Raw genomic sequence first — 16,898 nt, forward strand, 5'->3', positions numbered from 1 at the left:
TTCTTTTATTATTTATCACTTTACTAGTATATTAAACTTTTATTTAAGCAAATTTGAAAACTTTTTGAAAACATTCTACGGCATAATAAACGCAAAACCGTACCTTCCTCTTTCAGTTTTACTATTTCTCATTCACATGCATCCTTGTATTTCAGTGTGCCCGGAGAGAATTCAATCACCTACGTTATGAGAAAATGTTCAAGGCAAACTACGAAAGGAATATGGTTTTGGAAACGAAGAGTCACTAGGCAAATGTTCTCAATGGACTTTTGCGAGAAGCGCTGACTTTTACAAGCGATGACTTACTTTTACACTAGGACAATATACGGAAGCTCTTTTGCGATATAAACATAAAGCTCAAGAGTTAATTAAACGATAATAATGGGCCATTTCAAAGCAAATATTACGTTGTCTAGGAAGGGATCGGCACCCACCCTACCCTCAACCCCCTCCATTCCCACATTGACCAATTCTTGCTTAGTTTTCCTTCCGAAATGTTTTTCTTCCTAATTTCACTTCAGAAAAATAAGACTGAGAGAAAATACTACCCCTCACGAGTAAAGTAATTTAAGTTGTGTTATCCTGCCTCCCATCATCTCTTGTGTTGATTGCATACCGGTAAATCATGTTAGTGCCCCTACCACTATACCTATAACCACTATTAAGGTTTTCTTGTCTATTATCAATTCCGTACCTCCGTACATAAGGCAGGTTTAAAAGTCAAAGTAAGCCGACGACTGTAAAAGCCAGTGCTTCTCGCAAAAGTCCAATATGAATCATTGATACTTTAATCAAATATCGTTTCAAATTCTGTATTTTTTTTTTTTGCAGAGTTCATCCTAAATACCTGCTGCGTATATTTTCATTCATTTTTACGCATAACTGTATATAAGCGTAACATTTAGGCATATTAGATTTTTGAGTTATTCTGGAATAAGAATTTTTATTTTTTAATTCTGCAGTTTAATTTTTGATAGTAAACATAACCTCTAAAATTTCAGATATTTTTTCTGTCCTAAAAAAAGAGAAACACCAACTTTAATTACTCGTCAGACTTACAGTTGTTGTGAGGGGTACCAAAACATTACAGGGATATGTACAAAAAGTACTCTTTTTTTTAAATAAATGTCTTTACTTAACAACCGTTTCACCTTCAAAGATATGAATAGATCATGCATATATGTATTGTGCCATTTACACAAAATTGTTCACTGTATCCAAATTCTTAAGTATAATAAATGTAATGATGCATATGATCTTACTATTTCAAGTACCTTGTAACTCTACTACATATGGTGACAACTGCACATTGACATGCCCATGCGTAGCCGAAAATTACGACAGGTGTGACATGAATGGAACCTGTTCTTGTTTACCGGGATGGATTGGCGATAATTGCTCAGAATGTATATATATATGTCAAGTATTTTCTCCAGTCCTTCAATCGATGAATGTTTAATATATGAATATATATATATATATATATATATATATATATATATATATATATATATATATATATATATATATATATATATATATATATATATATATATATATATAATAAATTAAAATTATTTAATTAATAAATAATACTTATTTCCAGCATGTGAAGCAGGAAAATACGGGGCAAGCTGTCAAAGGAATTGCTACTGTGAAAATAACGCTACATGTAATCACATTACCGGAAAGTGTGACTGTTCTTCAGTGAAAGGATGGACAGGGGATATATGTGAAGACGGTGTATATTTTGTTTCTGTTTTGTTTATAATGACCCAAGACTATATTCATCCCATAGACTAAGTATATAGCTGCACATACATGTGTGTAAAGAGAAGAATTTAAGTTTAAATTCTCTTTTATACTTTGTTATCATGAAAGGACCTTTAAATCATATGGTAATTATTTTAATTTTGCTTAGAGAACCCAGTTTTATTTTCACATTGATAAACCAAGATTTGATACTCGTGATTTGTTTTAGAGTGTCCAGATGGTTTTTATGGACCCGACTGTTCAGTACCGTGCAACTGTTCAGACTTTCACGATCCTAAGTGTCACCCATTATCTGGTTTATGTGTCTGTAAAAGTGGAAAGAGAGGTGAAAACTGCTCCTTAGGTTAGTATGCACAAGAGGTGGGGATGGGTGGGGTTGTGGGGGGGGGGGGTACGACCATCTGTGTAGTTGAGGTTTTTTTATCAATGTACGATGAGATCGAAAAAAGATAAAAAGGTTTTAAGTGCTTTGGATAGCTAATGAATAATTCACGCAGAAGAATTGCTATTTATGATATGAAAGATAATAAACATTGATCATAGCCAAAAGTCCAGTTGAACAAAACAAATTGTGAGCGGTCCTCACACGGACTACAGAGGTGATCAGAAGCCGGTCACACCACCATAACTACCTATGAAGTTTTGGGAGACCAGTTAGTCCAACAATCTGATGGAATTTCCATGGGTACCAATTTTGCACCGTTATAAGTAGACTTGTTTTTGTATTCCTATGAAGCAGAACTTCTTCAAAAACGTCTACACGAAATTAGAAATCCCTTGTTGTGGATTTATATTCGCAATTTAATTATATATCGACAACATTTTATCGGTTTTATCAGTTATATGTAGCAATATTCTTTTCATTCTTACATCTATTGAATATATCCCTTTGAACTCCTTAAAGACACAACGCATCTGTTTTACATTTGGATATTTTACTAGAGAAAGACAGTGGTAGGAAACTAACAACTAAATTTTATGATTAACGTGTTGACTTCAATTTTTCTGTCGTCCACTTCCCTTATCCAATGTATGAAGCAATATACCATTATCACCTACATATGGAGATTATGTCTCTCAGGTGATTCGATACATCCCAGCAATTTCTTCGTAGGAACAAATTTTAAACGAGGTAAGGTATTGACAAATAAGTTGATAATACAATGATATAAGCAATCTCATTTGAAGACAATTTTTGGGTATATTCTATGGTAGTTACAATGACCTTGCTATTAAATACATTCAATCTATCGTTAAAGGGCGGTACACACAGTAAGATTTGTATTATAAAGTAAATATTATAATACATTTGTACACACTCTAATACAATTTTTCATTATTATTGTAAATAAATGCAGATAAATATACGTGTTGTTTTCCTCAATATTTCTCTTAAAACAATTTCAGTACTGTCTGAACCTCTATTTGTTATAATTCCTTTATTTATCTCTGAGGTCCGTGTTTGCTCTGCTCCAAAATTTGTATTGCTTAATTGACTTTTGAGCTTGAATATTGTTCGTTATCTCCATATATTTTATTCATCTCTCAAGATTGATTGATTGATTGCATATTGTTTTACGTCCCGTCCAAGAAATTTCAATCATATAGAGACGTTACCATAGACCGGTGATGAACTTCAAATTTAGACCTTTACTCGGCACACAGGGCCAATCAGAAGTGAGGGATCTTTATCGTGCCAACGCCTGCTGTGATACGGGGACTCAGTTTTTAAGGTCTCATCTGAAGGACCCGCAACTTTCACTTCAAAGTGCCGCGCTTGGTAAAGGAACAGTTGCTACCTATTTTTTTATCGACTTAGGTCAGTCAGAGTTACCGTGACTGTGAATCTCTTAAGAGGAATAAGTTAAAAGGAAGAATTTTATGTCATGTATTATGGTAAGATTTTGCTGTATATATAATACAAGTTCAAACGCAAATCTTACCATGAACACCAGCCTTAAGTCGTATGTTGTGTGACTTTTTCTATTCAAATTGTTATGCCATTATTACCACACTTAATTGTCAATGAAGCACACGGCAGGTGTGACCAGTCGACAGAGGATGCATACTCCACCATGGCACCGATCCTACCTATGATCTTTTAAGACGACCGTGTTTTTGTAAAAAAGGAATCCGATCAGGTCATTTCATCCTACGATTTCAGGAACATATATGCTTATGTCGAACAGAATACAATTCTTCATACATGATCACTTTACATTATTTTTTCCCTTTTCTTTCAATCACTTCTTCTAAGAGAATACAATGTGTATAATTCTTTGAGTCGATGCTCTTGTAAACAGAGTGTGGAGAGTATAGTTTTGGACCAAACTGTGAGGATACATGTGACTGTACTAGGAACAATTCCTGGAAATGTAACTCCTCAAATGGTGATTGTGAATGCAAAGCAGGCTGGGTTGGAGATAAATGTGAGCAAAGTAAGAACAAACTAACTCATAATCTTACAAATATTCTAACAAATTTACATTAGAAATCAGAAGTACAATATTTATAAAGAATTTTCATTTTTGAGAACCAATTTTAAGGCAAAAATCTTTCCTTTATACTGTAACTCAGCTTAATAGATCATATCTTCTTAAGGTATGTCACTCGTGATATTAGTTATATCAAGGATTTTTTGAGAAGTATATTTTAAATAAGTACTCATATAGCATGACTCATAATCGCAAAGAAAATGGGGTGTCAGTGTGCATCCTACTGAGCTAGGATACAATTAAGTTGACCTTTTTGCACTTAAATTGTAACTCTTTGGTCAATCACTTTAATCTTTATCATATTTTATCAGATGTAATTTTGGCAATAAATATAATCTTATTTTACGTAAAATAGTTTGAATGATATTTATCATTGTGTGACCTTTTTGCACTAAAAAAGTATCATATTTGGGGTATAAAATATCTAAATAGGCAACAAAATATTTTCTTGTATCAAACTTTTTATGACTTAAGTGTTGATCGGTTGAAAGTATCGTGTTGTTTAAATTCATGAAAGAAAAAGTTGGGGTCAGTGATGTAAATTTTGAGATATTGGTCAAAATTTGCGATTTTCAGGCAAAAAACGGTGTAAATTTTATCTTGACCTCTTTAATATATCTTTATTTCTTGGCAAAGTCTGTTGAGTGAATGTGTAAAATTTATTCTAAAAATATAAATTGAGACCTATATTTAATATTCCTAGCATATCATAACGGAAAATTTTCTCTAAGTAAAAATATGTGGGGCTATAGTTCCAAAACATTAAATTTAACAAAAATGGAGATTTGAAGAATTTTCTTCTAAATATCCTTCCACCACAAGAAATAGTCCCTCATAAATCTTGCTTCTTTATGAATTTCTGAGCAGTTTTTTCATTGAATGTTGAATAATTTGCATTGTTTAATTAAATATGTTATAAAAATTGAATTTTAATAAATAGTTTTGAAGTTAAGGGTTCTGACTGAACTTTTCTAAAAAGCTGACGAGTGACATACCTTAAGTACATTTATATAATTTCTATTCCGCCTTTTGTGTTTTAGCAAATTCATCATAATCTTTTTTTTCTAAAACTGCATGTAAGTTCTATCCAATGAATAATTTTCCATTGCCTTATTTTAATGTTATTGTTCAAGAAGTGAGAAATGACTTGTCATTGTGAAGTTTTCACAGAGTAATAGACTGTCGTATTAGTCTATGTGTTCGAGGGTTGTCCGGTAAAAACACGGACAAAGCGTTTTTATATATATAAAAAAAAAAAAAAAAATTATAGGCGCACTAAGCTGAATTTTTTAGCAAATGTTTATTTATCATATTTAAGTGCATCTTAATTTTTATGAAATATAGACAAAAATAAGGATTATATTATACTTTAATGTGCACAGCATACAATATTACGGCGCACGATCAAAAGCCAGGATACACGAGCATTATTTCGAAATAAAAGTATTTAATAGATAAGGTTGGTGTAAAAATTCTCCTACTTTTAATCCACTATCTATTATGTCGTTATTTTTTTTTCCAAAATTTCAAGGCATTTGCTTATTTTTTGGTAGTTTCCAGCGCACTTGAAATGAGAATGTCGTAAACACAACACGCGAAAATTGGCGAAATTTGATGACGTTACGGCACACAGTAGAGCAGTTCAGTTTGATTTAGATGTAGTAATGACGCCCTAAGAGATTTCAAAGGACTACAGAAGAGAAAAAATATGACTAGATCTTTAGTATACAAGTGAACTGGGAGTTTCCTAAGCGGAAGCTTTTTGATCGAGTCCCTGGGTAGAACAGTACATACGGACAAACAGCTACCGGCAATAGGGAAAGACGCTGTCACTGTAGACCTTCGGTATAAGATATCCTATTTACTAGTTGAATGATCATGAAAGTACTGTCCACAACTTACTTATAAATCTTCAGAAGGTCCCATGTGTGTGCGAGATTGGTTCCTCGACTATTTTTGGAGGAATAAAGGGAACCCCTACTGTTTGCATCAATAAAAATTCTCGAAATATAAGTGGAACTAATCAAACTTTTTTCAGGAAAGAGGAAACTTGACGCTGCTTTAGATACTTTGACGTTATCATCCGTATGCGTAAGGCGATACATATACCATACATAAAATCTCATATTTAATTTGAGCATATATCTATTTGAAATTTGCAATGTATATCGATGAAAAATGTACTAAAGAGTAGTGAAAATTTCATAACGCAGTGATGATTATTTTTCAAACTCGACAACATGTCCACGATTTTACCGGACAACCCTTGTATGTATACTGTATAATTTGTACGATATGGCAACATAATACTGAAATTCTGATAGTCTTTGAAAGTTACTATTATAAAGATAGTATGTGATTTTTGCATTGTTTAGATAATACTAGTGTTCCCTACCATTACTCTGAATAAAAAAATCCATTGGTTTGCAAGGATGCAATCCGATTGGATTAGACCCTTTAAATTTGCTAAGGTTGGATAATTTTTTGCAAATCTTAATAGAATCTAATCCTTATTGTTGTTTTAATAGCATAGATACGAAATGATATATCGATTTTTACCAATTTTATTTTGATAGAATATCAATCGAACTATTGGAAATATGTACTACAATTGTGATAAGATCACTTTGATGTGACTGGATTTTTGTCATTTCATTTTAATACCATACCTTTTGTGATTTGATTATCAAAGGAAGTGATCCTTATTACCCCTATGGCCTTCTATACACTGCAAAGTAAAAAGTTCTTTTTCTTTGATATTTTTGCAGTTTGTCTGCCTTTGATTAAAAAATTAAATGTACACTGTATTACTCATTTAGTAATGAATTTAAGCATTTCTAACACATCAAAAGGCCAAGCTAAAAAGACTGTCAGTGAATACTTTATTTCATAAACAATTATTTCTATTCACTAACGCTTGTCTTTCAAAATATATCCCGGAGGAAAATGCCACGTTTTGTAATTAGAAAGATAATCTCATTATTTACCTATTTAAACAGTATAGTTTTCTCAATGTCAAAATTTTTTCACAGTGCAAGGAGGGTCCTTAAAATGGGATTTGAAATAAACGTTATCTTGATAGGATGTGTTCTCTACCAATTTCACTTTGATAGAACATGATCCTTATGACGCTATTCAATTACCATTGAATGAAACATACAGTCAAACATGTCATAGCGGTCACCTTTATCCGGCGGTCACCTGTCTGATGCGGTCATTTTATTTCCTCCCAATGAAATTTCCTACATAATGTAACTCTATTAAGCGGTCATCTGCGTAACGCGGTCAGCGGTCATCAAATTTCACCTTAAATCGCCGTTTTACCTCGTATATAGCGGCCATTTTGTCCGATCACGTGACCAGATCTAAAGTCAGGTGACTCTCAAATTTTGTCATTAATGTAAATAATTGATCTTGTGATATCATGGAAAAAATAATTGGTCTTATTCAAAACATTTAAAATATTGGATAATTTATTCATTTTTTAACAAAACTAAATAAGGGTGCTAGTGACCGAAAAGGTTATCAGAAAAACGGACTTACGAGAATCTTAATCTTTTTGAATTGGAATCTAGTGTAAAAAACTCTGAGTGATATTAAAAAACGAGGCATCTTTAATTATCTATTAATGGATACAATAGTTATGTGTTTCCTAATTATTAGTTCACATTTAGCATGCCCAACTCCAATAGGCGTAATTGTGTAAACGCATAGCAGGCCGGTTTTAACACATAGGAAACGTATTTTTTGTAGAAACCCTAATTAATTGTTTTGTATACTCAATGTGTCCTGATTTTCTCGTGATTTTCAACTAGGTAAGACGACCGTTAGGACTAGTCACGCTTCATTGCTCACAACACCTGTGAATTTGATATCAATTTGTATTATGTACTGCTTTGATAAACCGAGAATATTATGACTTGTCTGTTTATTACGCTACTATTTATGTATTATCACACATACAATAATTATTGTTAGGACTAACTAAATTAGTTTTTTTAGAGGCAGTTTAGATAAAAAAATACATTATATTTTATCCATGTACAACATGATAATGACATCTTATAATAAAAGAAAGTTTTGTTGTTGTTTGGAGGGAGGATGCCCTATTAGACTCAATGTATTTTTTGTTGGAGTCATCAAATTAGCTTGAACTTAATCTTGAGATTATTTAAATTTTTTTTTTTTAAAAATCTAACAGAGACCACTGATTTCCACAACGCATCATCTTTCTATATTATCGATTCCATGATGTAGTATTTTTAAACACATAACTTACATATTATATTGAAAAAGATTTTTTTCTTGAAAAAAGAAGAACCTCTTTTCAAAGGTCAACTCTCTGTAAAGGTCACTTTTAATATTTCCCGCAGGTGACTACTTACGCAGCACAGTTAAGGTGTCAAATGGAAATATCGGCGAATTTTTTTAGATAGAAAATACATTCTTTACAAGGATGGGCATTTCTTTCTAGGACTTTATATTATCGGACAAATGCAATGTGGTTGAAAACTAAATGATGAGGACGATTAGATTTTTAATTTTTAATTAAAACTTGTCACGTGATGTGGCAGTCACGTGATTTTAGCAAATATACCTAAAGTATTGAGGTCATCTATAAATTCTAATATTGCAAGGGCATAACCAAGTTAAAAATCTAAGTTTAACATATAATTATTTTCAGCACTCTTTGTAGTTTGTGAAAAGTGCTGCGAACCTATATAGATTCTACTATCTAATTGCTAAAATTACATTTGTTAGACCGTATGTTGAATATTTGCTGGTCAAGTACATTAAATATAGATATAATTAATTCATTTACAAGATTTCAACAGGTTCGCAGCACTTTTCAAATATCTTCATACTTCTTGAGTTTATGTGTAAAAGCTTGTCATAATTCATTGAGGGTATGCCCTTGCAATATATCGATTTATTAAGACCCTTCTATTACCCTTCAATGAATCTGCATACAAATATACGACAGTATCGCTTGTCTAGGGAATGTACGGGAAGTATATGAATAAAATCATAAAACAGACATTGCATCCAAGTTAATGGCCTCTTATATATCTACAATTCATATTTTATTTAATTACAAAATACATTTGTCATTGTATAAATATAACTTGATCCGCCTCTCACTGCATACAAACTGCGTCAAATTTTCCGATATGACGTCAATTTGACAAGTGCATTGCGATCAGTGAATTGTATATATAATGCTGTGTGGGATTTAACCAATGACAATAATGCATGCACTAGTTAGTATTGATGTAGTTTAAAGCTATTCATAAATTTATAATAACAAATCATTTTATTTTGTGATAGTTTGAAGAACTTATATTTTTGTTTGATGTCATAGTAAGCATTTCCCGTATAAATTAGGCCCCGCCTCCTTACTGCAGCCTTAACTGTGCTGCGTAATACAGGTTTGACTGTAATTTATACTTGTAAACTATTGTTTTATAGGATGTGATCCTTTCCATTTCGGGGATAACTGCAGCATAAATTGTCCATGCAAAGCCACACACATTTGCGATAATATAAATGGGACATGTTCTTCAGCAAGTAAGTGTTCGCCAGGAAGTATAATAAATACAGGCATGTATGTTTTAGATAGTGTGGATAATTTCCTGAAAAAATAATAATCTGTTATGATTTAGTTAAACACTATTATCTTGGTTTAAAAAAATTGTTTTACAACTAAAATTAGATTTATCACTATATTTTCTTGCCTATACTACATTGTGCCTCGATCTGATCAATGAAACAAATGTAACAGTTTCATTAGTAACTGAAGTTGGTGAAACGATCCAATATTTGCACATCTAGAAGAATATTGCTTAAATCTCTCTCTCTCTCTCTCTCTCTCTCTCTCTCTCTCTCTTTATGATATGAAAATAATGGCTATATGTTGTTACGTTTTCAAACTATTGTGTCATTTTTAAAACTCTCATCTTGTCAGTTTTTGTATTGGTCAAATTTCTTTTTTTCTCTAAAAGTTTTAGCAATTTTGATATAGGTCTCAGAGGTTGAGGAAGACCAAAACATATTAGTTTTTAATGTAAATTTGGCATTGGATACCATTCCTCAGAATATCGGGGGTATATCCAGCTTTATCAAGAAGATTTGACATTGGGTTTTGGACTTCCTTCTGTGGGTTTTTGATGGATTGGAAAGGAAGTTTTGTTTATTACGAGAACTCGTCACAAACATCCTTTTTATAGAAACATTTTCATCTTGTATAATGAAAAAGTGAAATTAAGAAAAAGGGCAGTTCTGATAAAACCCGAAAGAGAAGAATGGTGAGCGCAAGATCACAGACCTCTAGAAATACCAGAGGTGAGATCAGGTGCCTTAAAGTAGTAAGCATCCCTTGTCGACCGGTCACTCCACCATGAGCTCTCTGTGTTGACCAGGTAAGTGGAGTAATCCATAGTCTTAATAAGTGTAAAAAGGGCTTAATAATTATTATGAAACAGTTTAGTCAAATTTAGACCCAGCTATAGTTGTTGTAAATTCTATGTTCGTTATGATGACCTTGTAAACAAATACAAACTATCATCGGGTAGTATTTTGACTAACATATTTCAAGGCAATTATTAAGCCTTTGTTTTCTTACTTAACTATGGACAACTCCGTCTACCTGATCAAAACAGAGGGTTCACGGTGGGTGTGACAGGTAGACAGGGGTTGCTTACTCCTCCTGTGAAATCGATCTCCGTTCTTTTTCTTTACCCTTTTCATTTTAAACAAAGTACTTATATTGATGATAGATTTTGTTACATACTGACTTCAATAGGGAGAATGTTGAAATCACTGTCAAATTCACTTTTTATTGTTGATATCCTGTTTCGGCTCAAAACTAGATTGTGCTCATGGTCTTGAGAACCGAATAAGTTTCGAGACCATGTACGGGTGATATTGGAATATAACCGCATACATAGAGAATATTTGCATTTTAAAAAGCTGAAGTTATCCCGCTTGTCATATAATTTTTTTTCAATAGTTTTCCATTTACATATAAATTTTTAGTCAGATAACAAAATTAGAAACAGAGGTGGCACACTGTGGTGTCTCTTCACTGGAAAATATCCAGACAAAATATGAATAAAAATAGCTATTGATAAATGATGAAATGTTGCCGATATATCTAAATCACCCCTACTAATGTGTTCGGAACCTTTTATTTTTCGATGTTCTCCAAATTATAAAACTCGAGGAGTTCAGAGTAGCTCTGAAAGAAGCTCTGGCGAGATTTAGCGAGACTACAGCGAGATGAGGTAAATTATTCACGGAAATGTGGCTAGGAAGTGACTTCCACATGGAGACATGTAAACAGAAAAGTTATGCTGCGTTTCAGTTTTCACCACTATATAATATCTGTAGAAATGTACTTCAGTGTGCCACCTCTGTTTCTAATTTTGTTATCTGACTAAAAATTTATATGTAAATGGAAAACTATTGAAAAAAAAATTATATGACAAGCGCATTCAAACTTCAATAAGTATTCCAAATGAAATTATTTTCTGTAGTTACGTATTAAATTTCTTTTTGGACAAAAAATACTTGGAAAATGGGACTATATAATTTTGGCGTCAGATTAACAAATGAGGAACCAACATGGCTTTAACTGAAAAATCAACTGAATGAGTTGAATTGCATTGTGAGTTACTACGAATACTAACAGGAATTTTACACTTGGGAAAAAAAACCCCCAAATCTACAGGCGATCGGAAAGACACAAAAAATTTTTTCCATGCATTTCGTAGATGAAAAGTAATCTGTCCATTTTTATTCTAATATTCCCATGCTCACAATTACAAACATTTGTTAAATAAACGTGGAATTCTAGCTTTCTTAAAACCAAACTGTAAGCGTCTCTATTCCATTGTTGTACTATCGGTGAATGCAATTGTCAGGTGGGTTCCCTGGCCAAAAACACATTGTAATGCAAAAAAAAAAAAAAAAAAAAAAAAAAAAAAAAAAAAAACAAACAAACAAACAAACAAAACAAAAACATTTGTTGTCCCTTTAACTATTTAGATGCCTAAGAGATGCTGCTCGTTTTCCTTAACCTTGAAGTGCAGGTGTTCTGAACGTGGCACAGACTACATTTTATTATATACATTTTCTAGTCAACAACGTAATAACAAATTGCAAACGCCCGTGAAATCTTTCATAGTTTCTAATCATTGTATTTTTTCATAAAAACAGTTTTTTTTTAAATTGGTTTTTACAGTCCATTTAATATCGATCGTAGATTGACCTGAACCACGTGTTCGAAGTAAAATGTAAACATGTAGTTGTCCAGTAAACGTTGCTATTCATTCAACGATTGGTCAATTGTTCGTGGTAAGATCCTCTGTGCGCATTAATAACAATAGCCATATAAGGTAAACAAAGGTTCATTGTAGAAGATTTTACACATTTTTTTTACCAGCTTATTGGGCGATTTTGGAAAAATTGTCACTACTGAGCTCCAATTTTCGCCGTAAATTATCACAAAAGCGAAGATTAAGTAAATTGTGATTTTAATACCCCCTCCCCCACCTCCACCCCCGCCCCTATCTATTTAAAATCATGAAAATCTCTCAGAGAGGTCTGGAAACATATTTTTCATAAGAAACAGACTATAGCAATTTCCTGTTTACTGCCAATTTTATTTATAAAACCGGTTCTACCCTATAACCTTTGAATGGGTCAACTACATCACGTGTCTTGAATTTAAATCACAATAACATTAGTAGGTGTGTAAATGTCAAATTAAAGGCCATGGCAAGAGTTTTCATGCAGGTTGTTTTAATAAGCTTTGTCTCTTCTGTTATGGAATATATGTGCTACCATGGCAAATTTGCAGTCAATTTTGAATTCCTCAATGAAGCCTTCCATATTGTCCAAACGCATTATCGATTTAAAATAAGACACTTTATCAAAGCTTAAATATACACAAAGTAATGAATTCCTCAAAGACCTAATTATCCGTAAATGGACATGTCTTATATGACCCTTCAAACTACAAGGTGTAGATGTGACTGTTGTCTCTGAAACTCTGTTCTAATTTGTATTGTTCTTAATTGTGTTTCCTTTTCTAGATATCTGCTTTTCGGAATTTTCCTTAAACTGTTTATCCTCCTTCACTCAGACGTGTGAGGTGTTAAATGAGAACTGTACCGATAGCGACGCTCCTGAACCGTCTCTAATAAAAGACATGCTGGGTAAAAAACTTTCATTTAAATTGTTAGTCTATTTTTCTATCATCTTTCATATTCCCTTTTATGTATAATGCGGTGCAATTAACCCCACCACATTATTGTATTATTGTAATTAAACATCTCTATCCCTCTCTTTTTCTCTCATCTAATGATATATATTTCATAAAAATTATAGATATATGCTGTGAGACGGAGAATTCGCTGAACATCTCCCTCTGTATAGCGGAGGGAGATTGTAATTGTAGATCCGATTATGGTGGCAAAGCTTGTAACGGTGAGTAGTCTTTCAATGTTTCAGTGAGTATATGTGAGATATTGGCTAATGTTGATAGTAAAACTCACAAAATGTGTTGCACTAAATCGTTACAAAGGTGCATGCGTGTTTTAATTTTAATCAGCTTGTAAGAGCTCGGATGAATTCAGGTTTCTTATAGATATCACATTGTCCGTCTGTCTGTCCATCCGTGCATATGATAGACTGCACTTTCCTTGTGTGTCTATAACTCAAACAATCTTCAGTGCAACATTTAAAACTTTCTTATATAAAACTATACAATGAATGGAAGACACCTACATGTTTACATTTTGGGTCATATCACTGCTGTAAGAATTTGAATACAAATGTATACCTATTGACACTTCTGTTCGTGGTATCGCCTTGTCTTTCTGTCTGAATATATGACTCAAGATATTTCAATTATTAAATAGAAGAAGTTGATCTTTAATTGAGGTCTGTTTGACAACACTTTTGTTTAGAGCGATACCTCCGATATCTGTTAGTTAGTGTTACCTGTCACCATCCTTATGTGGTACATTTAAGGAATGTTTTTAAGTTTTGTGTGAGTTATTGGTGTGTAAATCACACAAACATGTCCCGTAGGCATATGTCATGAACCATGCTAGCGCTTCATGAAAAATATGCCTACGTGCAGGTATGTATGATTTACACACCAATAATTCACACTAAACATAAAAACATTCCTTATATTCACTTTTAACATGTTTAAAAGCACCAAAAATATACTCAATGTTAGAATTATTCGCTGCCCTATTTCGTTACATTTTTATTAACGTCTCCGTAGCCTAATTGTGACGTCACTTTAAAGCGAGTTTCTCCGTGTATATTTCTACGCGTGAGTATACACAAAAATGACATTCAAATCAATTTCACAGTTGGCTTAGTAGAAAAACACATCAAATGTAAATATTTTGTTCTAAACATTCATGTATTAAGTACAGTTGTCACTTACATGTACCTATTCATGACAGCCTTAGAAGAGGCTCGCTGTGACACTGTCAGTTTATCGAATTATTTCTACAAAACTTAAAGAGATAATAATTAAATCAGTGATTAACTATCTTTGCACTGCAGAAACTGTTTTGCCCGAGAACATCAAAGGTACTGACCAGCAGAAACCTAATGGAGTGTCATCAGTTGTCGTTGCCATAGTGATTGTAATCTCGGTTCTTGTAACAGCAACTGTAGTCGTGATTGCTATGTTATGGAAAAGGAAAGGCGGGTAAGAAGTTTCAATGTTTCAATAGGACTATATATATATATATATATATATATATATATATATATATATATATATATATATATATATATATATATATATATATATATATATTTATATATATATATATATATACAGAGAAATTCTTTGAACTCTTTGACTTGACTGTTTAAACTGAGTAATTTAGTAAATATTGGTTTGAATGACTTCTGATTGATGGAAGAGCACATCCACACCAAACACATCTTTTACTGTAGCCCTTAAAGATTAGCAGTTTTCATACTCAATATAATGTTCTTTTAACAGTGTGTCTTAAAGTTTAGAAGATCTAAACTGTAGTCTGTTTTTGTCATATTTCTGCTTGTATGTCTGATAATGCAGCAATATTCTTATTTTCTCTTTAAAAACAATATACAGCCTTAATAAAAAACAGCAAAACAACAAAAGTATCCACAATCAAGGATATGGAAACACTGTCTTGGACAATGTTGAAGGTAAATATAACTCAATATCAATAACAATTTAAATAACACTTATTCTTACATTTTTGTGTTATTTATATCCTTAAGTTCTATGTATGAAATCATTAGATAGTTTTCTCTGTCACGGAAATAAATTGACAAATGTTTGACCTTATAAAAAATAATCAAACTGTAGGCCAAAGACCAGAACATAGACCACAAGATGAAAACCAGTCGGAAATGTATACTTTAAATCGAGGTGATGTTAACAATTACAAATATGACGTTTCTGTAAGTGATTCCAGAAATAAGAAAGACAAAAATTATTCTACTACAAGCTTTGGGGAGACATATGATCATCTAGAGCGAAATAGTTCCAACAGTTCAAACAACAGAGAAGACACATATTCTCACGCCCAGCAAAATAGTTCCAACAGTTCAAACAACAGAGACGACACATATTCTCACGCTCAGCCGGCTGTTGTAGACGAATATGATACAGCCGGGAGTCATCGTGTACCCTCAGACAGTGTTTATGATCATACTGACACTCAACTATACAGCAGTAATACAACTGATCCCAAAGTACAGGGTACCAGTGCAGATGATGAATATATCTTAGGATAACTTTTTAGATGCAATCATCTTGGAGTATTAATTTTTAAATGGTAATTGATGACAGATTTGAGAAGAAAGGCATGAAAATAATTTATATTTAATTCTTTGATCAATAAACATGTTATGCACTATTTAACTTAATTCATTTCTTAAGTTTCATCATTTCCAACCTGTGACATTTTGATAACTTACATTTCTTTAACTAGTAATCTTACAAGACAAGGCTTCTATAACAATACTTGGGAAAATCTGAACTGCAAATCTTCTAATGTTGTCTACAGAATAGAATGTAATCTTTGTGGACTTGTTTATGTTGGTGAAACCAAGGGTTCACTTAATGTAAATCATATACGATACCAATTTTGATGCACCAGATGCGCATTTCGACAAATTATGTCTCTTCAGTGATGCTCAAGCCGAAACGATGGAAATCCAAAATATTTAAATTAAAAAAGACTTGGAAGAGCTGAAAAATGCCAAAACTTGGAGCCAAATACTTCGAAGGATCAGAGCTATGCATGAGGGAGATAATTCTTAATTTTGAAATAAATTTCTAAATTTTACCACAGGTTTTAAATATATATCCGTATTGTCAAGCTAGTACCGAAGTACTAGGTTACTGGGCTTAGGAGACCCTCCGGGACTAACAGTCCACCAGCAGAGGCCTCGACCCAAGGGTCATAATGTAAATTATATCCGGTACCAATTTTGATGCACCAGATGCGCATTTCGACAAATTATGTCTCTTCAGTGATGCTCAAGCCGAAACGTTGGAAATCCAAAATATTTAAATAAAAAAGACTTGGAAGAGCTGAAAAA

General features: G+C 32.7%; 1 protein-coding gene across 1 annotated transcript; it reads left to right on the forward strand.

Moving 5' to 3' along the window:
- The first annotated feature begins 494 nt into the window (after positions 1–494).
- On the forward strand, positions 495–16,378 carry LOC133191621 (multiple epidermal growth factor-like domains protein 10). Its single transcript, XM_061327368.1, has 12 exons — positions 495–562; positions 1,002–1,105; positions 1,272–1,406; positions 1,607–1,741; positions 1,982–2,116; positions 4,077–4,211; positions 9,738–9,836; positions 13,364–13,486; positions 13,659–13,757; positions 14,856–15,003; positions 15,418–15,494; positions 15,658–16,378. The coding sequence occupies exons 1-12, from the start codon at positions 495–497 to the stop codon at positions 16,086–16,088; spliced, it is 1,689 nt and encodes a 562-aa protein (XP_061183352.1). The 3' UTR covers positions 16,089–16,378.
- The last annotated feature ends 520 nt before the right edge of the window (positions 16,379–16,898 follow it).

The sequence above is a fragment of the Saccostrea echinata genome, unplaced genomic scaffold (genome assembly GCF_033153115.1).
Source record: "Saccostrea echinata isolate AGI-Se365-2 ecotype Australia unplaced genomic scaffold, CSIRO_AGI_Sech_v1 ptg000023l, whole genome shotgun sequence".
NCBI lineage: Eukaryota > Metazoa > Mollusca > Bivalvia > Ostreida > Ostreidae > Saccostrea > Saccostrea echinata.

Bases quoted from the DNA above. Each gene is read 5' to 3' on its own strand.
- LOC133191621 (XM_061327368.1), top strand. From the start codon at position 495: ATGTTTTTCTTCCTAATTTCACTTCAGAAAAATAAGACTGAGAGAAAA. The intron at 1,106-1,271 runs GTACTCTTTTTT...TACTATTTCAAG, and splicing joins TACAGGGATATGTACAAAAA to TACCTTGTAACTCTACTACA. The intron at 15,004-15,417 runs GTAAGAAGTTTC...AACAATATACAG, and splicing joins TTATGGAAAAGGAAAGGCGG to CCTTAATAAAAAACAGCAAA.